This window comes from Gobius niger (genome assembly GCF_951799975.1).
Source record: "Gobius niger genome assembly, chromosome: 1".
NCBI classification, from domain to species: Eukaryota; Metazoa; Chordata; class Actinopteri; order Gobiiformes; family Gobiidae; genus Gobius; species Gobius niger.
In genome coordinates this window covers 49,377,290-49,400,202 of record NC_136852.1, presented here as the reverse complement: position 1 = coordinate 49,400,202, position 22,913 = coordinate 49,377,290, and the positions used below count along the sequence as shown (strand labels likewise).

General features: G+C 40.5%; 2 protein-coding genes across 2 annotated transcripts in view; one reads left to right on the top strand and one right to left on the bottom strand.

The window, feature by feature from the left end:
- Positions 1 to 7,221, bottom strand: part of LOC306970918 (breakpoint cluster region protein) — a 38,387-nt gene extending 31,166 nt beyond the window's left edge. The window contains exons 1-2 of the mRNA XM_079567001.1: positions 6,970 to 7,221; positions 5,125 to 6,736 (exon numbers count right to left, since the gene is read on the bottom strand). Of these exons, the coding sequence (XP_079423127.1) occupies positions 5,125 to 6,391 (1,267 nt within the window). The 5' untranslated portion in view covers positions 6,392 to 6,736; positions 6,970 to 7,221. The remainder of the gene's footprint in view (positions 1 to 5,124; positions 6,737 to 6,969) is intronic.
- A 492-nt stretch (positions 7,222 to 7,713) lies between these two features.
- On the top strand, positions 7,714 to 22,686 carry ift81 (intraflagellar transport 81 homolog). Its single transcript, XM_079571055.1, has 18 exons — positions 7,714 to 8,087; positions 8,187 to 8,293; positions 8,366 to 8,546; positions 8,625 to 8,714; positions 8,916 to 8,981; positions 9,263 to 9,373; positions 10,099 to 10,183; positions 11,641 to 11,804; positions 13,080 to 13,175; positions 13,254 to 13,385; positions 17,732 to 17,881; positions 19,353 to 19,481; positions 19,639 to 19,728; positions 20,404 to 20,490; positions 20,567 to 20,638; positions 21,351 to 21,436; positions 21,834 to 21,879; positions 21,957 to 22,686. Exons 1-18 carry the CDS (start codon positions 7,944 to 7,946, stop codon positions 22,137 to 22,139), a joined length of 2,019 nt encoding a protein of 672 aa, XP_079427181.1. The 5' UTR covers positions 7,714 to 7,943; the 3' UTR covers positions 22,140 to 22,686.
- Positions 22,687 to 22,913: the final 227 nt, after the last annotated feature.

Here is a 22,913-nt window from a genome sequence, read left to right as displayed (position 1 = left end):
TTAGTACTGCTTTAAATCAGGCACAGCACGCCCACAAAATATGATATCTTCTTTTAAGTTTGCACTCCCTATTAAGCACCTTACTTGATAATTGACCCCCTTAGTATCAGTTCTGCTCGATGCTTACTGTACTATAAAGCCAAAAATCCTTTGCAGTTTGAAAACACATGCACATCTCCATTTTATTTTTAACCTAAAATAAAAGAAGTGAACTAGTTGAAACAATGACTTTACATTCTGTGGCCCACAAACAGATCACTGGAAAAGCAGTGCCGATAAAAACAAACTTTTATGCCGAAGTTAATTAAGCATTTTTTCAAAAATTAATATACAAAGTTATGGAGTGGCGATTGTCATAGTCAAGTCAACAGAACCTTTGGAAAAAAAAAAGGCAAAGGCTTTTCCATGTGGTGGATCCATTTTATACAACGCACACCCTGTGACCCTGTATCTAAGTGCACTTTAAAGGGATCAATAGTGACCGGTCACTATTGATTTGCTACAGCCACACTCCCCCCACAAATGAATACACCATGCTAAAAACAACTTGCTGAATGTGTCCAGGGGGATTTTATCAAATCAAACTAATTTGGGTTGTAATATTCCCCCCGGGTTTAACTTGTTTCCCTGCTTTCGCTTTAGTTCAGGCAGTTATGGCCACAGGCTGTCACGGTGGTGATGCTAATTATATATGGCAAAACAGAGCCGTCAGACAGTTGGCCTCTTTAGCAACTAATCACCCGCTTTTCCACCACCAGCTCCACAGATGACCTACAAACACAAACCAGGAGTCAACATTCATTCACTCTCACTGCAGACGTGAAAACAGGACACACACAATCTTCAAAAAGTTATGTTGAGTCGACTGATATGGGTTTTTCTTTGGACGCATATTATCCAGTCAATAGGTTTTTGAGGTCAATGTGGACAATTTCAGCCAAATATGATATGAAATTATTATCAACAGGTTCAATGCCAACACAATTCACACAAGAAAAGTATAATAAACGCGTATAGCAACAGCCTGATACATTGAACTGACATATTCTAGGCTATTTCTAAAAGAAAGAAAAAGGCTAGTTGTGTGAAGGTGGACATTTGTTTTAAATGTTACTCCTCTGCAAGACACATTGCCACCAAGAAGGGCATTTGACATATAAACCTAATAAAAACAAAAAACATTTTCCTGTGCAGCTGGCTCACTGTGGCAACCAAAGATGAAAATATGATCAAGCCAAAAGAAAACTAAAAATAGGAAGCTAAATCGAGGCACTACCTTTTTCCTCCATGGGTTGAAACAGTCATTTGTCCCTGGCCCGAAACAGACTGGTGCCACAGCAAACTCTAAAACATGATTCTCTGTCAGTCTTTCCAGGACGTGGTTACAAATATAAACATACAAATCCATATTAAAATGCTTCATTTAGAGAAGTTTGGCCTCATTGCTGCACAACGACTTTTTACAACAAACAGGACTGCATGTACAACTTTCCTTCCAACAGCGCCTCACACATTTTACTGAGCGAACAGCCCTTTCTGTAAAAATCAACCTATAAAAAAAAGACCCAATTTCCACTCATTTTTAGTGGCCACAAACCACAACAAAGAGTTTATTGCTCAAACTTGGCAATAAGCAGATCCAAGTCATAGACCTAACGCACAAACTAATGCTTTAACACAAAGATAAATTGTCCAGGCTTCAAAACCTGATACCAAAAAGAACCAATGGTGTTCAAGACTGTTCATAGCTGTCAACTTTTGTGGAAAGCTTTCGTTTCCAAGTTTGAATTTGAAGCACGAAATTGTTTGCTACAGATAATCCCTAACCTTTCCCCTGTTTAATGGGATTTAACGAACTCTGCAAACAATCCACGCCAGCCCAGGTTACGTATTAATGCAATGTTTTCTCAGTGACTCAGGACATGACACAGACGAACACTTAATCAAAGCAGGAATTCAGCACGTTAGAACTGCATTTGAGTACAGCTCTTTAATGTAAGTGATCTATTACTTTAGTTATGTTGTATATAGGTTACTGTGTGCTCATACAGGAAAGGGAACCAATAAAGAAACCAAAAGCAAATCAGTGCATTAGAGGCAGATACCGGCTCTGATGATGGATCCAGAAGGCAGAAGTATGAAAGGGAACCAAAGAAATGCCCCGTACATTAAAATAAATAAATAATGGGGATGTCGCATAGTATAAGAAAAAACTGTGATATTTCTATTTTACTAAACCATTTAACCACAATACCTTTGTTTTGGTTTTGATTTTTTGGCAAATTCAGTCCAAAAAATTACTTATTGGGACGATCCATTTTTGTCACGACACGTATCACGATACTCAAGGGCTGATCCGATATGAATTGCGATACAGTAAATAATTATTATAGTAAGCAACATGTTTACCTTATAATGTGTAAAAAGTCATATGTCTAAAGTTTCTAAACCAAATGCCATTTATTGAGGTGTTAAGATTGAAAAGTGCATTAAGATAAAATGTAACAAAGTGCAATTTCAATCATTTAGCTGTGTATTGTGCTGCCCTAATAAATGATACTGAGCATTGATTTGGCAATGCACCGTCTCCAAATGCTAAATCCAAATCCCACAGAGACCTCTTCTTGACCATATCACTGCCTGCTTATCCATCAAATGCCCTGTGTCCAGGAGCTTTAGACTGCATCTTTTTATGTAACAACACGCTTGACTTAATCTGCCGCACACGGGATACCAGTGTTTTTGGACAGTGGCCCGCAGTCTCCCTCCTGTTCAGCTCCTAATGCGCTCTGATCATCTTTCCGCACAGCATTTTGGCCTCAAAGCAGCAGCATTTGCAAATCGCTGACAATGGAGGGTATTGTTTGCAAAAAAAAAAAGCTGGTCTAGACTTTTGTAACAACACATTTGCGGATTAAAAATTCAAATCTGCAGGTTGTACTTTTGGTCCCATTTGGCCGTCACTTTTTAACAGCACATTTGGTGAGACTTTAAAATTTTGGAGTTGAAATGGACACCACACCATTGTACAAAACAAAAAAGAATCAACAGAGGAATAAGTGCTGTGCTACACAACTAAAGCAGGATCAAATCAAAACTTGAATACAAAACAAAACCAGATCAACAACTAGAAGCTAGATCATTATTTTAGAAGCTCTGTGCCCGCTTTCTTTGTTTACAAACATGAAACCAGGAGGGCAAGATTTTTCAATTATTAGTTTGTTTTTCAGGGAGCAATACTGTCATGTCAACAACTGCATCTATTGTAGCTCAAAATGATTTCTGATTAAATGCGCAGTGCACAAAGTTCTTTAGTCAAAATTCACAAGGTAGTGAATATACTAGCTGCACACTATATCCCAAAAGACATTGTATCGCAATATTAGGTGATGCTATATCCGTATCACAAGAAGAATCGCAAAAGTCTTCCATCTGACTTAGATCAATACATTTATTTATTTTTTTCGCAAACAAAAAAGTTGAGCTTTAGTTCTATTTTTCCTAATTTCAGCCTCGTTTTTGTGCTGATCTTGTGTTTTTTGAAGTCTTGTTTTGACACAATTTACTGAAAAACAAATTACTAACAAATGAGATGGAACATACTGTGTTGAAATGGTTTAGTTGGATACCGCAATACTGTTGTTTTCGCAGTACTGCACACATGTATTGCATATCACAAGTTTTTTCAATATCGTGCAGAACAAAAGAAATTTTATTCCATCTCAAGAAAAAATCACCCCACCACACTACTTTCAGTGGCTTTATACTGGTTTTAATAAAGAACTAATGGCATCTGTTTCATCACACTTCACTGTGATTGGCTAAAAAACACCTGTCACACTCAGAGCGTGACATGGGGCGGGGGTCCACCCTGAAATGCACAAATGTAATTTCAACAGTATGCTTTTATTGTTTTCTTGTGTGAGCTTTGCTATAATTTGACAAATGTCCCATCGACTGCCTGGCCTTGGTCGGACCACTTTGCCCGTCTCCTTATCCCACTTAGCATTGTTATATTGTTGCCGTGTCAATACTAGTTCCCAATGAGCGATTCCCTATTGTGCTCGCGTGTAACAACAGGAAAGGCGTTTTGATCACAAAGCAACGTGACACACTTTTAAGCCCCTCCTTCCGCTTTTTAAATGAGCTTGTCGGGGGCTTTTTCATCGTCGCCTCCCGACAACAAAAAAGCCTACCTAAATTTATCACGGTACACAGACCCTTTTAAGTTAATTACTCTGATGGAGCAGAGGATGACACAAAAAACACTCAGAGAGGACTAGGTCAGGGGGCCTCGGGGCAGCCACTGTCTCCTATGGGGCTTAACGGAGAGAGGGCGAATGCACTCAAAGGCAAAGTCAGGGTGAGAGAGCAGCATGGATAGGGTTATAAAGGCAACTGATGTACAGTATAGCACGTGGAACGGGGCAGAGCTGGCCACTAGTTGATAAGAATACAAGACATAACCACTCACAATATTAAAACAATGATAAACGCTAGGCTCAAGAAAACAACGGACTCTGTGGTGTGATGCTCCCTGAACAAGTAGTAACCTGGACATACTCAGCTGACATTCTCTGAGCACACAGTGTTGCTGAACAGTTTTGTTTGGTTTGCAGTAAGGCACACAATAAACAAGGTGACAGCTATCTTTCATCACATAAAAACAGGGGTTGGCTTTGGGCAACAGGAAATTCAGATCATGATTCAGATGTGTACACAGAGTAACTCTAAATCGCCTTTAAGAGGAAACTAAACCCATCTGCTTGTGAGAGTTCAAGCTTCACTTTGATTAGCTAAATCCAGCCGTCACTCACTCAGAGCATGACAAACTGGTAGCGTTGCATCCGCAGTCCTCTTGCCAGACCGATAGGAGAAGTGTGTGGGGGGGAAAGTGGACAGCATGTGTCTGTCTATGATCATAGAGCCAGAAAAAGCCCCAAAATCACTTCTTTCCCACCCCGACTTTAAAGTTTAAACATAATTTCTGTTTTTTGAGGCATTAGACATGATAGCAACACACAGAAGATTACAATAGTCCATTCAAGACTGTAAACCTGTTTTGCTTAGTCATAACTATGTGTAGTTAGTGAGTATGTGTGTGTGTGACTGTGTGAAACATACCCAGATCTCCCTGAAGGCTGTTGTCATGGGACGTCCTGCTGGATGTGGTGGACTCTCCATCACTGGGCCAAACCTGTCCCGATTTGTGCCCCCTTGAACCCACCACCACCACCACCTGCCCCTGCTGTTTGCCCCTCTTCTGTGACAGCGGCGTGGGGGGGCTGCTGCTCTCGAACGACTGCCGGGAATTCTGCGAGGGCGATCGGCTCTTGTCCCGGCGGTACACGGGGTAAGCGGTGGTGGGGCTGGGGGACACGTGGCTGGACTGGCCCGAAGAAAAGTCCTCCTCGCTGGATGTGAGGTTCTCGTTGGAGCTGCAGTCCGGCGTGTAGCCCTCCTCAAAACTTCCAGGGGAGTAGGAGCGCCTTGGCCAGGTCAGATTAGCATCCTCTTCAAGTGCCCTGTCTCTGATATTAATGAGTTTAGTTTCGCTTTCCGGCATCATCCCACCGACGTACACAGTAGTATACGGTTGACACTCTGTCGGTTTTGGACTTGCACTGTCTTTTTCTGATTGTAAGTTATTGTCTGGTTCATTCAGCGACCCATTGGAACTACTATTCCCTTCAATAGACCTCCCTCTTTGCACAAACTTAGCATTTAAGTCATTAGTGACAGCAGACAGGTTCATCGGCAGCGAATTAAGTGACCTTTTTCTCTCCATTTGCATAGCCTGACAACCAAGTGTGCTTATCTTATCAGAAACATCTTTGTCATTCACTTTAACCAGCCCTCTTTCATGGTGATACTCCATATTGACATAAAACGGCTTCTCTTGACCTCCAACCACTGCCACACCTCTGCTATCTGCACCTGTGTGAGAATTTGCTCTTCGAATTCGCTCAAAATTGGACCTTATTGCTGCCACAGACCCTGGACCAGTTGGGATATCCGAAACATCTGTGTCTTGCCTTACGGGGGACGCTCTACCCTTGGCTAAATCCCCATGAGGATGTGACTTGCACCTCACAGGCTTGTTGGCAATCTTCATTTCTTGGCCACTGTCCACTTCATTGTTGTTTTGCGGGGCCGGCTTGAATCCCCACCTCTGCCCGTCATATGACTTCTTCTCCTTTGCCAGTAAAGTCTGCAGGTAGATCATGCGAAAGCGCTCTTTGTTCACTTCCTTCTCCAAGTCCTTAATGGATGACTTGCACTTGTCCAGTTCTTGCTCAATCTCCCCCATTGAATTCAGATCCATAGAAGGAGGGTCAGTTTCAGGGAACTGGGCTCTCCACGCCTCCACAAATCCAACCGGTTCGACCATCTTCGCCACTTTTATCCCAAGTCAACCAAGAACTAACTTGTCAAAATCCAGGGCTAAGGTGACATAACAATACTTCATAACTTCCATTGCTAAGTGTGAATAACATGAGAGTATTCCTTGGACAAACTGTAATCTTCTTTTCCTAACTAGTAGAGATCTCACAATTTAGTTTAAAAGAAATTACAAAATCCATTAAAAAGTATAAAGCAGCGTGAGAAAATGTCCACGTTTGTGCTCCCAATTCTCTTGAGATACTCCTGTCTTGCTCAGTGGTAGCTGTCAGACTGACTCACAATCCACTGCTGTCTGTGTTCCTCGTCCAGTCACAGATCAAGATGGGAGGGGCTACATAAATAGAAAGAAGATAACACAAAATATAAACATCAGTGCAAAAACACTAAGTTGATCATCCACAAATGCGTTGGGATTCCTCCAATTGTTGCATAGAACATAAAACACACAATAAAACACACAAAAGGGTTGCTTGACAGTTTCTTCGCGATGTTGCCCGAGTCTCATAATCTATATTTTGTACACAAAGATAAGATAGCACACCAAAGCCCGTGGGAAACTCATACCTCCATGGTGAGAAGTGGCCGTCTTGACTCCCTATTAGTTTAGCAGCGGCAGGTTGATCAGAAAAATATCAAAAAATCTCGGCGTCTCCATGAAAAAGACTCTCGATTATAATACAATCAAGTTGCCATACCAAAACACGGTGTGTTGTTCGGTTATGTGCTCAAAGAAGACAGTAGACTAGTCCGAGCCACGGCATCTCCCTGATCCGACAGTCCGAGGGGTTTGTTGTAAAATGCTCTGAAACACGACAATCCTGAAAGTGCATTGTTTTGAAAGAAGTTGTGCCTCGTGTCGTGTGGAAATGTCGCCATCTGACGGTTCAAAAGTTCCTCGTGGTTGCCAGATAACATGGCCAAATTCCAACCCACATGCACATTTATATCTATGGTTTATAAACACGACATATATTGACATGGATCAATACATGTCTCCAAAAATATTAATACTAATATAAAAATACGTACAGTTTTGCATTTGCGCCACCTGCTGGATTCCAGTGTTTATTACAAATGCTCCGGGTCCTTATTTCTAGAAAACACCAGAACGTGGGGTTTTATGTTTCCTTTTTTTCTCTCTCTCTCTCTTTTTTTTACTTTGCCTCGTAAACTGGTTTGTCTTTCAGCAGCTGCCTGCCCGTTTAATATAATAGATCCATGAGCCTGCCTCGTTACTTCCGGTTACTTCGCTCTCGGTTTCCATGGGAACAACTTCAGCTTCGTCTCTGGCTAGCGTTAGCTTTGTAAGCTCTGTTAGCTCTGTTAGCTGAAAACTCAACAGCGCCCTATAACGTATGCTTTTTCATCGATAAATGTAACGGAATATACTTCATTTGAGCTTTTCTAAATCAAGTTTGGTATTTTTAATCCAATACACGATAAACTGAGGTCGGGACGAGGGCTTGTTGAGCTAGTAACGGTTAACGTTAGTCGTTTTGGACGCAGCGTTAGAGGAGGACACCGAACATCGCAGCAAAATGAGTGAACAACTCAAGTTTATTGTTGATCAGCTAAACAGAAACCCATTCAAGAAAAACTTGAATCTCATCACATTTGACTCCCTTGAGCCTATGCAACTGCTGCAGATTTTAAACGATGTTTTAGCTGAAATTGACCCAAAGGTAAACTGTTTTGTTTTCTGTAATTCTCGCAACTCTGCGCCATTTTTTGATAACACTGTATTTGAGTAGGTTGTTGTATTTTTGGTATTTTACTTTCAGCACGCGATAGACATCCGTGAAGAAATGCCCGAACAGACCACGAAAAGGATGTGTGCTCTCCTGGGAATGTTCAAGTACAAACCACCACCTGGAGACCAGTCTGATGTGTAAGTATTCAATCTACCCATAAAAAGTTTTACTTTGATGACTAATTTTACCTTGCTTCTGATTTATTGCAGGAGCAGATTCAGGCAGGGCTTAGTTACTGGCAGTAAACCTGTGGTCCACCCCATCCTCTTTTGGCTTCTGCAGAAGGTGCCTGAGCTGAAGAAACGTGCATATTTGGCCCGGTATCTTGTTAAACTGGAAATACCAGCTGAGTTCTTGCAGGACGATGTGATCAGTGAGACCTACCATCAGGTTTGTTAGGAAGTTGAATGTTTTGATTTGTACGTTTTTAATAAAACCAACAGATGCTGAAGTTGTATCTCTTTACAGTATGAAGAACTGGTGGAAGGCTTTAAAACCTATCACAAGGAGTGTGAGCAGCTGAGAACATCTGGGTTTTCCACAGCAGAAATAAGAAGGGTAAAAAAAAATCAGACTATTGTATTTATTCTTAAATGACAGTAGCAGCTTTCATTAGGTGCTGCAAAGTCACAAAGAGAATATATAAATGCTTAAATGTATTTTTCTCTTCTTAAGAGCTGACCCCCAATGCAAACCTTTATGTTATTGCTGGCGCCATACTGTAATCATAACCTCTCTATTTTTATTTTCTTCTCACAGGACATCAGTGCAATGGAGGAGGAGAAAGACCAGCTGATCAAACTTGTGGAGAGGCTGAGGAAGAGGGTATGAGGCCTCTGCTTCTTGTGATGCCTAAAAGTGTTTGGGATTTACAAAGTTGTAATGGTGCCCTCGGAATCAAAACATGATCTTGTACATTTGTTCCCACCTTCTTTATTTGACCACTCAAGCTTTAAGGCGCTAACCATGCTGTGTAATGAGGCGCTGATGTGATAGGTCTTTGGACTAAGCCCTTGTGAAAATGGGAAATTTGAGTCTGCTGTGAGATGATTCCACTGTTTCAAATGTCCACAGGATGTTGTTGTTATTTATGTTATCACCACTAGGTGGAGTCAGTGTCCAATCATCAGAGGATGCTGGAGCAGGCCAGACAGCTCAGAGTGGAGAAGGAGAGAGAGGAGGCACTGGCCCATCAGAAACAAGAACAGAAGAACCAGGTACATGCAGCTTATTTTAGCACATATAATCAAAGCACATTACATTACACTTTCATGTACTTGTTGGCGTTTGTGTTTGACAAATGAGTAACACAGTATTATTTTGGTTTTATGGTTTATGTTGAAAACACCATTATTTCTGAACATTTGGGCCTTTTGTTATTGGAGAGTGAAGTCAAGAGCATTGTTGAAAAAAATGCAGTAATAGTTTAGCTTGTAAGAAGAAGGTGAAGACTGTAATGGTTGTAAAGTAAATATGTGTGCAATGCATACAGAAATAGAACCAGAGATGCTTATCTTATCTTTATGTACAGACAGTCAGGCTTTTCTTTATCTGGTCAAAAGAGGAGCCTTTCTATTATCTTTTGATTTGTTAGTTCTCCTAAGTCTGGATTTTCTCAGTTCTTCTCTTGGGCCCATAGTGAATGAAGAAAAAAACAAAACAGTGAAAACCAGTTTAAGAATACTTCAACTTGAGCATTTGAAATAATCTCTAACTATATATATTTTTTACCTTATCCATGTTTTTACAACGTTTTTAAAAGTCGTCATGCGAACTAGGTTGACTACTTTCTTTAAATTGTTAGTTTGTCCAAATGTATTCCTAACTTTCCAGTTTAAATAACCTGGACCACACATGCTCAATTAATTTACTACATTATATATCACCCAGTTCTTCAAAAACATGTATAAATATCATCTTTTCATCATATTTTTTCTCCCAGCTCTTCCAGGCCGAGCAGAGACTCCAGAGGTCGCAGCAGCAGTTGAAGGATTTGCGACAGGCTTCGGCAGATGCCAATCCAGAGAGTAAGTGACACGCCTGGTCCAAGGATAGAGCGGAGCGATGGGGAGTCTCTCTGTTAATAGCCTTTCATCTGCTCAAATGCTCTATTGAAAGACGCACCTTTGATGTTCAATAATGGAGCTTATCTGATGTGAAATTACCCCCTTTTATTTCCATGTGATGTGGGGCTCTTTGGCCCGAGAAGAGATTTACACATTTGCAGTTCCTAAAATGGATCAGGATGGACAATCTTGATGTAGTTGAAGATTAAAGTTATCATCAGAATATCTGCGGGTGTCTATTTGTCTAATCGTAAAGACATCAGATGGATTTACAAGACAATTGCGACGATAACATCACAGTACTGTACATTTACAAAATGGGTCAGCCAAATCAAAGTGTCGAAAAGTTTTCACTAACATGAAAAATTTGCTGAATTATGAGATGAATAAAGCGTTACGGACGCTACGCATCTTCAAGTCAAAAGAAACGTGTTCATGGTTTGCCTGTTTTTGATAATGCGCCACAAAACACTTAATATCCATTAATTGCCACCATTATGAAATTATGCAAAAATCAAAACATGCAGTATGTGTCTTATTCCAGTGCTATGGCCCATGAATATATAAAATTTTCAATTATGCCTTATTGCAAAATGTAGTATAAATTGTAACATTTTTACCACTTGGCCTATTTTGGCATCCCTACTGCTCACATATTACACTGGACTACCAAGGTTTGACCCTTAAAAACAGAAAAAAATAAAATAGCATTTTTGAGGAGAAAATCACAAAAAGTTTAATTGGCATCACTCATGTAAAAATCATCAGATCTCAACTTGCTGATGAAAGCGGAGAAGCCTGTTGTGTTGACATGATGAATTACAGCTCAGATTTTCTTTTCTCCCCAATAGACAGGTTTTTGTGAAATGCTAATTTGTTAGATCCAAAATTAACCCAATTTTGGCACCAATGAAAGTTACTACACGTGTCAATATAGGTATCGGTCACATATTAGTCATGTATTTGGATATATTTTGTCATGACACTTTGATTGCGGCTGACCCGAAAAGCTTTTGACAACAATAACAAAATATACAGATAGAGGGTATGCACTTAAATCATTTTCATTCTGAACAACGAAGAATAACAAATGTCATACACGGTGACACTCATTTGGCTTCTGTTGCCATGCCATGACATCATCTGCATACCCTCTACAGGACTGATGTGTGATATATAAGAGTAGAATTCTGTGTTTGGTGCCTTTGATAAGAGTACCAATGAGTTCAGTCAAAGTAAGTTGAGTACTAGCTACTAATTTAGATGAATGGAACAGCACTGGCCCTTGTCCATAGTGAATGACTGTGAGATGGTTGTCTGTCTGTGTCTGTTTACAGCTCCAATGAAAATCCTTCTCAAAAATAACAGTTGGTTTTAGTTTAGTGTGAATAACAATTTGAACATTTTTCCTCCCTCAGGCCTGACTAAGAGACTTGAAGAGGAGATTAAGATCAACTCCTACATGGTTTTCGAGAAGTTACCCAAAGAGCTTGACAGCATGCGCCGAACAGTGCAGTATCTTGAGAAAGTGGTGTCTGAACCTGCCATGGGCCAAGCTGATATCCAAGAGCTGGAGGACAAGGTAACAATAGAAAAACTATCGAAATATTCAACTCTATTACTATTAGGGCTAGGGCTGCCCCCTTTTGGTCATTTAGTTGACTAATTGGTCGATGTTGTCGTTGGTCGACACACGCACGCACTTTTGCAACGATTAAGATGCTCTCAATTTATACAACACAAGAGGCCTGTGGTAGGTCTGTCTTTTACCTTGGGCTATTTCATTATAAAAACAAATATATCAAAGTTTTACAGTGATGTTTACAGACAAGTGACGTTTGAATTGTTTGTATGTATGTATTGCGCAAAAAAAAAAACATCGAGGAGAGAAATGAAGATGGGAGAGCGCCTCTCCTGCATGCGCATAAGCAGCTGAGATCAGGGGTTCTGTGTCATGGCGATAGGACTTCTACTGTTGTTGAAACCTCAGATACCCTGGTTCTCCTCTGAAATAGCCGATACGCGAGTCTGATGCCTGTCCTCTGTCAGCGCCTCTATACGGGAGAATGAAAGTGAAAGCAGAACGTCAGCCACAGCAGCATGGACCCGCTGTGTCAGACCTATTCACCACAACTGCCTCTAAAATCCGGCACTGGCACTCAAAAAGATGTTAATTCGGTCCGAAGTGCCGTCATGCATGAGCTTAATATAGAGATTGCAGTTACGGTAAGACCTGAGGTGGCAGTAGTGAGTATAAAAATTACCAACTTGCATCTAGTCCCTTTAATGTGACTTTCTACACATAAATGCACGTAGCTTCTATGTATAAATAGTTTCAGTCTTATGAGTGCAGTTTGCCACGCCATGCCACGCCCCTTTTTTGTCGACTAATCGCTGCTCAGGGCAAGTTTTTGGTCGACCAAGAAAATCTTTGGTCGGGGACAGCCCTAATTAGGGCTGGGTACCGTACTTTTTCCGATACCCAATCAGATTTTTTTTTTTTTTTTGCATTTGTATCATTTGTTAAGTCAAGAAACGTTTTAACCTCAAAATGGCAGAAACGTTTTTTTTTTTTTCTCCTAAGTTTTTTTCACATTTTCTTTTCCAAAAATATTTTGCCCCAAATTTTTCCCATTTTTTCCCTAAATTTATCAACATTTTTTCACATTTTTTTTCAACTTGTGTTTCACTTTTTTTCCTTTTAAATGTTGATGACAAACAGCATAAAAACTTGAATGTGCAGATTTAATCTTTCTTTTCGCTACCAGTAATACCTAAACCTTTTTTTCCATACCAGCAAACAGTACCCATTACCCCAGTATTATTGTAGATGTTGTAACAATTGTTCCTTTTGCAGATTAAAGACGTCGATTCACAAATAAATCACCTGATCGAGAAGAGAATGATGAGGAATGACCCCATGGATGACAAATTGACACTATATCGGCAACAGGTATAAGTACACAAAAACCTCCTGAAATGCTGGGCATAACCTGTGGTGTCTGAACACTGTCCTGCTGTGAATGTGTAGGCTTCTATAATTATCCGAAAGAAGGAAGCCAAAGCTGAGGAGCTGCAGGAGGCGCGTGAGGAGCTGTCCAACACGGAGAGAGAGCTGAATCAGAGGGGTGACAATGGCGGAGACCGAGTCAATAGAGAAGAGGTGCGTCCAAAATACTGCAGCAGGAACACCTTATGTGGTCGCCGGTACCAGATCCGCTGTTATTTCAGTCTTTATAAAGTCATGTGCTCTAGATTGCCCATTGCCAATATGCTGTGTACAATATTTTCTATCACAATGGTATCCTGTCTGTGTGTTAATATATTCATGAATGGTGTAAGTCGCGCATGCTATTTCTGGTCTGTTCAGTTCACGCCGTCTTCCAAACATCCTCCTGACGTTGATCATACAGTATATCACACCCATACATTTTACCGAGACAGAGCCATCCCAAAGCGAGAAAACAGTGGATGGCGTTCACACACTGACACTCGCTGCGCCTTCAGATAAAGTCGTGATTGAACACAAAAGTGAAAGGAGCTCTTGTGTCTGCTCAGCCGTGTGATTTTTCTAGTGATGTTAACCAGGTCTGAGGAAAGACGAATCCAATCACTGTGAAGACAAACGGTTTTTTTTTCACCAATAAAACCCCAGCAGTACTAAGTAACTTGTTTACCTTAATAAACCTTTTCGTAGTCCCTCTGGGGGTAATACAAGTGTTAATGGGAGGATTGGGGGGGTCTTTCATCTCCCCCTTGTGTCTCTGGCCAGAAAACCACAATTGCAACTTCGCTGCCATCGGGTTTTTGTCACCAATACACACTAATGGAATCAGGAAGAAGACGCTAACGGGCAAAGGTAGCTGCGGGCTAGCGCCACTTAAACAGTATTAACAGCCAAGTTTGAGTGAAAAAGATTATCTCCATTGTGTAATTGGATGTACAATATCCCTTTCTCCCTTTTCTGTCAGCGTCGTATTTACTCTCGCGGACTAGTAATAAAAAAAGTAAAAGTAAAGTAAAACGCAACATGCTACGACACTTGCAGTGGCGCTTATGGCCTCTAGGGGCATGAGTTACTTAGTACTGCTTTAATGCTTGTATTTCTTTCTATTGTGGCTATAAGTAACAACACCTCTGCTTATCTCAATAGCCAGTCAATTCTTCTGAACAATTGAGGCAACCCCTAAGTCAACTTCAGAAACTCGCCTGCGAACAGATTTTCAAAGCCGCGAAAAGACAAGATGCTATTTCTGTTCTTATCCAAACACAGAGAAGCTCACAGCCCCGAAAGTTTCTTATCCCGCTAGGTCTCTCCCGCTTGTTCCCATACAGGCCTAAAAATAGAGTTACAACAGAGAAAGCGCAGGAGGAGAAACGCTATCAGACGCTCGCGCTCGTGAAGATGGACTTTTCTCTGATCTTTAATGTAATCACTGTCCGCTCTGCTCAAGCCGTAAAAACCTTCTGACGTTATTTATATCAAGACAAAGAGGTTTCCATGTTCTGAGACAGGATGTGGACCGAGCTGACGCAATAGAGGACCCTATTAAGATAAAATGGAAAATCTAAATCAATTGTATATGTTAACTTGCCATGAAAGCACTTTTGCATGTAAACCTGGACTATGTAAAATGACAGGGATGTAGAAATCATCCAACAGTCAGTACACAGAAGCATAGTTAAGCTTCAATCACCGAAATAACCTCCAGTGCAATACCAACACTACATGTGCTCTACGATTTGCTGTAATAATCAGAATTGCAATTTTAATGAATCACAAAGACAATATTATTTAGAAAGCACAATATTCAAAGTTTGCAAACAACAAACCATCCGGTCTCTATGGGGATAGACATTTCCTGAAAAGCATGTGATTCATCATAATTATAGTCTGAAATGTTTGTGCGGCTGGATGATCTTAAAATGAGTCCATTCTGAAGGTCCAAACTGCCTGTGAAACAGCCTTTACTCCCTAGTGCTATTCTTTTTACTATGTCAATCTAAATGCTTGAACTATTCCCTTAAAGTACATTATAGTGTGACTACTGAATGAGTTGGGACCGTATATAAATGAGCACAAAGACAGCACTTCAATGTAAATGGAAATGTTTAGTGGACGCAGCTTATCAAACTCCTCAGTCGTTGTGGGCCTTGAGCCAAAGAGGAGATGATCACTTTATCTGAGATATTTTCCATCCTGCTGGTTATGTGTCACCACCACATGCCTCTCACCAACTGTAGGCTCTCACTCAGAGATGACTGCCTCTGCGCGTCACAGCGCGAAACCCGAGACCACTGTATCAGACCGCTCATCAAACTGGATATATTTAGAAGTCATTTATCGCAATTAAAGCTTGGATCTTGGATCTTTGAACCATTCTGCACTACTATACAACATACAGTATTTCACTGCTTTATTATTGACAGTAGTTTGAGATCAAATGTTTAAATTTTCAAAGTAATCCATTTTGTGATTTTGCTAAAGAAAATAGAGCCTGAATTGGAATAACTCCATGTGCTGCCAGGCCTCTACGGGTAAGATCTAACACTGAAACATCCTCATTAAAAAAAAATCACTTCAGTATTTTACAATTCAAAATGTACATTGATTATTACAATTATTATACAATGTACCTCTATTCCCAGAAGACTTTGAGGACACAATTTCCGGCTCATACAAATTTAAATAATTTCAATGTATTTTACCAATATCAGCAACAGTCGCTTCACAGCAGGGCTTCACAAATCTCAAAATAGACGAGGTTAATTTACCGTCATGACCCTGCAAGGGCCTAATCTCTGAAGAAGGAGCCAGACTGTGTTTGCAGTTTTACGTTTATTTGATAAACACAAAGTTATCAGCAGTTTCCTACTAATACGTTTGTCTGTGGAGCAAGGAATGGATGTTTACCCCAGTGTTTAGACTTAAGCTTTGAATTGAATTTTAACATTATCAAGAACGATTGAGGATAAAAACATTCTTTGAATCATGCCTGGAATGGGGTCATCAGGTTTTCACATTTGCTTGTTTATTCCTTTGAAGATCATTAGGCAGAGAATTTACCCTTCAATAGAAAGATCAATGCTGGAGCGAGAACTTGTACATTTCTTTGTCCATTGTTGTAGTTTTTATCAGTTGTCTCTCACACTGTACGCACAAGTTTTCCTGACCAACAGTTGCTCCCTACTGAACCGCATGTCCGTATAACAATGCAGCACTACTCTTCTGTGTTAATTCCCCTCTCAATCGTGCCTGCCCTTGACTTCCCAAAATACACAATAGAATTGACGTGCACAATGAGAGCTTCCCAGGCCCCCACTCTGAGATTTCTGGGCCGCTTCTCTAGTGCGTATTAATTTATAGCTGCTCTTCATTGTGTCCCAAATGAGCAGACCGGGGGAGGGGGGGAGGAGTGTATGCACTTTAAGTTACTCCTCCACACAATGTTGTTTGAAGTTTGACGCTGGCTGTGAACCTGACTAACTCGAATGATCCTTTCAGATCACGGTCTCTGGGCTTCCTGTGTAATCCCACCACCAGACTTTAAACGTCATTTTGTCCCTGTGCTTTTTATAGAGGCTCAGCTGCTCACAATTGCATGTCATCGTCACACAGCGTCAAACACATTTTAACCTCATAAACGAGTATTTCACAGGTAAATGTCTTACACGAGGGCTCGCGCTTTCGCCACATAACAAGAAGGTCCTGAATGAAGCTCAGAGTGACTTTCCTCACTCAATAAAGGTCAAATTAAAAAAAAGTCTAAGCGTACTCATCCTATAAATTGTGTTTAAGTGTGAAGTTGAAGCTTCAAGCTTTACATCATGTTATTATGTCATTCCCTCATTAAAAACATGCCTGAAGTGTTGCCTTGGCACATTCACGTATTTTTGAGTAATCTGTAAAAACTCTGATGGCAGCCATTTTAGGGATAGGTTTGCCTGAGTCCTCCCAGGAACGCCCCCACCTCCTGGAGACGCCTCCGAGCTTTCGTCACCAGCCGAGTAACCAACCACTGCTCCTCAACAGAGCCCCCTCCCCACTGATGCCACAGACAGCATGTGGAGGGGGCGTGTCGGAAAGGGTCAGAGGTTCTTAAAGAGACAGAGGCCTATTTCAAGACATTCGCTACAGCCATTTTGAGAGAGCAATTTTATACAAGGCAGTTATTCTAATTTACTGCATTTACAGACCAACAGAAGGTTTCGTCATCATTGTAGTGTGCTATAGACTGGTGCTATGTGATTGAAAAAAGCATAATACCCCCTCTTTAAGAAGCAAACAAGAGCACAGACACCAGCTGTGTTTCTCTTGTGCTTGTAAGTGTACTTAAAAGCGTAACAACTTTGTGCATTATACGAAAATGCATGAAAGCACTTGCTGGATTCAACCACTATTACACATCGTAGATATTTGCATATCCAAACACAATCACATATTATTTGGGTAATGAAACAATAGGTATTTTGAGATGAATTAAATATATATGTTTTTTTGTTTTGAAGATGCAAAGGTTGGTGACGAGGCTGCGCAGCAAAGGAACACAATACAAAAAGAAGCAAAAGGAGATGGCGGAGCTTCAGACTGAGTTTGGAATTCTGCAGCGGACGGCAGATATTCTCAGCAAAAAACACCAGAGCAACCAAAAGAAACTGGTAACCTGGTCATCCTTAAAACATTCCTTTGTGTAATAGATCATATGTAATTGAAATTGCCTTTTTTTTCCTTTTGTTAGTATGATCCTTTGCAATGATTGGGGTTATAGTCTAATTGATATCTAATATATATCTATTGACAAACAAATCCACCAGCGTCTATAGCTTTTACATTAACAGATCCTGTGCCCAAAACTTCAGAAGGAAAGCTTTCTTCTGATCGTCTGTCTCATTTGACCAGTCCATTCAAACGGGCTATGCATTAGCAGAGCAGTGGTAAAAGCTTCCTAGAAATGGCTTCACACCTCTCTCTAGTCCCTGCACCTGACGCACTGATCGGCCGAGTGACGCAGAAGAGACCAGCTGCTATTTCTGCCTGTCACATGATTAGTATTGTTAAAGTGGGCATTTGTCGTCATACTGACTCTAGCAGTATTATAATAATACAGACAAGATTATTCCAGGAAGAGAGAGATTCACAAGAAGTATTGTCTGTCTGTCTGTTTAGATGCATTTACCTGTAGCGGCTCAGCTGTAAAATTATTTTGTGGCTTGTATTGAAAAAAAAAAAGGTTTATGCACAATCTATCTGGACATTGCTGATCAACACATAGACAAAGGAATAAGGACAGAACACTGCAGAAAAAGAATATGATTTTAGTTCAGGCATTGTTGCTATTACTATTTCAGTTTAGGGCTTTCCAATGTAATGATAAAAATGGATTTGTGGTCTGATTCCAGAGACAATCTCCCAATTCATATTGGTCCTCAGGTCTTTTCTGCTTATTGCAAGTCACGTTTCCCCCTCTTTCTCCTGTTCGTCAGCCTGAGGGAGAGACAGGGAACAACAGTGAAGTGTGAACTTTCAGATGAAGCAGATAGTTTTAGTTACATCTTAAATACATTATAAAGATACTGTAGTTAAGATACAATGTACGCATTAAATATTAAAGCAGTACTAAGTAACTTGTTTACCTTAATGAATCCTTTCCGTACTCCCTCTGGGGGTAATACAAGTGTTAATGGGATGACTGGGGAGGTCTTTCATCTCCCCCTAGTGTCTCTGGCCAGAAAACCACAATTGCAACTTTGCAGCCTACGGGTCGGAGGCCCTATCACACACTAGTGGAATCACTAGAAGAAGCTAACAGGCTAACGGGCAAAGCTAACTGCGGGCTAGCTCCACTTAAACAGTATTTACAGCCAAGTTTGAGTGAATTTTTTTTTATCTCCATTGTGTATTTGGATGTACTATATCCCTCTCTACCGTTGTCTTTTCTGTCAGCGTAGTATTTACTCTCACGGACAATTAATGAGTAAAAAACGTAACATGCTACGACACCTGCAGTGCTGCTTATGACCTCTCGGGGCAGGAGTTACTTAGCCTAGATTAGAATTTTGATTTAAAGCAGAACTATGTCTCAAGTTCATTGTAATTTTATTTTCCTACATAAGGTTTGGTCTTTTCCAGGAAACCTTAGAAGCTGAAAGGGGGATCTCTGGCTACAGCAGCACTCAACAAGAGCTGGAGCGAGTCTCTGCGATTAAAAGCGAACTGGACGAGAAGAAAGGCAGGACGCTGGAGGACATGTCTGAAATGGTAAATGGCTGGTTTTGATCTCTCTCCTGCCTTTGTCTACACTAACATGGACTGAACAGCCAGGGCAGTTCATCACAGGGCTGACACATGCAGTACATTCACGGGAAAGACAAAGTGGTCACATTCTCATGAAATTCACTTCCCCCCATTTGGACAGGTGAAGAAATTAAACTACACGATCGCACAGAAGAAGGAAGCTTTGTCTCCACTGATAAAGGAGCTGAGATCACTGAGAGAGCAAAACCATGTACGTATCTTTACAACAAACATTCCTTTTTCTGATGACTGATATCCTAAAAGTCCAATGCTAATTTAACTATAGGCATTTTATTTTCCTACACCACCAATATCTTTCGCTGTATCAGCGCAGTCTGCGATAAAAAGCATGTATTGTTCCATGATTCTTCACAGACCCCACCAAATGGACATATACAGGCTTAACAACTTAATAACGCCGGCTTATCATAAACTATCAGTCCATGATTAAGTGGAGCTGTGATTTACTGCAGTCGCAAACCTGTTGTGATGTATTTATAGGTCATTAAGAATAATTTAGGTGGTCCATAAATAAAGTTTGCGATGGGAAAGCCCCTCACTGCGCCGAGCTAAAGAGGAGGATTACTTTTTCCTACACACGTTCCCAGAATCCGTCTTATGGTGCAATGTCTCCTGATGAAGCGCTGTAGCACCAACACATAGACAGACTGTTTATGAGCCTTGTTCAGCTGCGAGTCTTTGCTGATGAGAAAGTATGACAAGAATCCTCGCAGATTTCATCGTTTTACTTTTTATTTGTTTAGCATTTAGAGTACATTTTAAGTTTGCATGAAAACATTTAAGTGCCATCAGAAAAGAGAAAAAGAATTGGACTTTTGCCGGTCATACTTTAACTGTTTATACTGTAATGTGTTTGTGTGAGCAGAAGGTGAGACAGGAGTACGACGAGAAAAAGGCCCAGTATGAACGCTGCGCTGCAGGCCTCGAGAGCAACTGCTCAAAGTTAGAACAGGTACAGTTTTATCATGATAAATACTGTATGCCTGCGGACTTTGTGTTGCTGAGAGCTTTTATTTTCACTTTTACAGGATGTTAAAGTGCTGCAGGAGGAGACGGCTCAAGATGAGAACAGATATCATTATCTCAACAGCCAGTCCCAGGTGAACTGATTTGGTTTTTGGGCTGGAATAAATTCCAGTTCCCTTAAATGCATTTTTCGATGTTACTAAAGTTACTGTGCATTTCATAGCAGAAATATGAGTAATGTTGATGGTTCCATCACATTCTATGGGGTGATATTATTTAATGGAGATGGAGACAGGTAAACATTTTAATTGTCAACCTGTTGATTCTTGTGGCAATAAATCAAGTTCAAGAGGTAATCAAATGTTCAGGTTCAAAACTTTGGGATTTTCCGTTGGTGTATTAATTATGAAAATATACTGCAATCGATACGGAAAACTGACTCTTAACTTAAGAATCTGAAAACAACCAATCCAGTAAAAATCAGTGAAGGATTGATGAACGCTGCTGTTGTTTGCAAGGGAAAGATAGCTTTGTTTGTGACCATGTTTTTTGCCCATCATAGAACTATTTATCTAATACATTCATATTCCCAGACGTGACGACATCGCGGTCGCTCATATTATTTATAGAAATAAGGCACTGGCTTTTGGATTTGAATTCAGAGCAGAATATTGATAGGTCAATCTAGTTTGCCTCTGTACCATCAGACACATCATTTACATATTTATATGATTTACACTTGAAGTGAAAGATGCCTTTTCTAAAATATTTTGAGGAGCGACTTGAATGGTAAATTGCTTTGCTGTGAATGACCTCCTTCCCTCCCGCTGTGCCTGTTGCCTGCAGATCATTGAGATGCAGATTCAGCGAGCGGCCGATGAGATGAAGGCATATGTGTCTTCAGACCCGCAGGAGCGGAAGAAGACGGTCAGGTGAGCTCAGGCCTGCCATCTGCCCCGGGACAACAACACCTTTTCTGCCCCTCCAGAGGCACTAGGCAGATACACGACTGACCCTGACTGTAGTCTTTATCATCGCCACACCTCAGGATAGTCTGATAACCCCATACCAACAACACAAAGAACACTTTAGCAGAGAGAGGTAGAGTAGCTAAAGTTGTATTGTAGTCAGAGATGTCATTGGATAGGTAGTAAATGTAAAGTACTGAAGACTACTTTATGGATTGAAATATCCTGGAGTTTTGGTGAGAATATCTGAAAGCTTTGTGAACTAATGTGACTTTGATTTTATAAACGTATACTCTGCATATGAACGGAGTTTGCAAAAAAGCTTACACCCAATTTGCATCCGTCTGATTTTATTTTGAAGGGAATTGTACATGAAAAACATTGCTGAGCAGGAGCTTCTTGGAAAGGTAAGCCCAAAGACATACTGTTAGTTTGATATATACATTATACAACTAAATTGTGGTTTTGTACTTTGAAAATACAGAAATTGCGTGAGAAGCAGAAGATGGTGCGGGAAAACCACGGACACAACATGGAGCAGATGAAGATGTGGAAAGACCTGGAGTTACTGATCGAGTGCAAAAAGCAGTGCTTCATTAAGGCCCAAAACCAAACGTCTATCGGCAAAGTCATTCAGGAGGGAGGAGAGGACAGGCTGGTGCTATGAGGACTGACACTTCACTAGACCCGCATAGATTACTCACATATTTGTTTGTAACGATAGCACTACAGTGTTTCCCATTAATACTGTCGAGGAAAACATGTCATCATACAAATGATGCTATACTGGTCAAAAAACATTGTTTAATGATTGACTATAGCTAATAAGTGGCCTTTTTACGTAAAAAACTATGTCTAATAAATCGTGTGTCACCATTGTTTCAGCAGATATCTGTGAGAAACTCTGTACTATGCAGATTCTGTTAGATACATTGATTGATGACTGCTATTTGAGTTCACCCCTCTCTCTGTTTGTAAATGCAGGCTGATACAGGTTGACTAATGTGATCTCAGGGAAAAAAAACAATAGTTTTTCTAAAATGACCGTTCAGAATGTTAATATCCCATCAAAGTGTTTTCAGTCCCACCCAATGCCCCATGGCAATTTATGTGTCGCAATTTACTTTACAGCACTGTAACAACACAGTAATAAGACGGAAATAGTATAGTAACTAGTAAAAGAATGTCCCATTGTACCCTACACATTTACCAAATAATTTTTAGAGGTGTTGTTAAACCTTTCTGTAACACCACGAAACACTCAGTTTTAACGCATCTTTAAGGATACACTTCCAGCCCAAGTGTTTAAAGATAACAGGTTACAAAGTGGATGAGGCCGGCAGTCAACTATTTCTGGCAACAGACACTTTGACCTTGGACAAAGTGCCATGCCCTGTTTTGGAGATCACTTTAAAGTTACGTATGATACAATCAACACACT

Coding starts and splice junctions, on each gene's coding strand:
- ift81 (XM_079571055.1), top strand. CDS start 7,944: ATGAGTGAACAACTCAAGTTTATTGTTGATCAGCTAAACAGAAACCCA. Junction 19,482..19,638: donor TGGAGGACATGTCTGAAATG/GTAAATGGCTGG, acceptor CCATTTGGACAG/GTGAAGAAATTAAACTACAC. Junction 21,880..21,956: donor AGCAGGAGCTTCTTGGAAAG/GTAAGCCCAAAG, acceptor TTGAAAATACAG/AAATTGCGTGAGAAGCAGAA.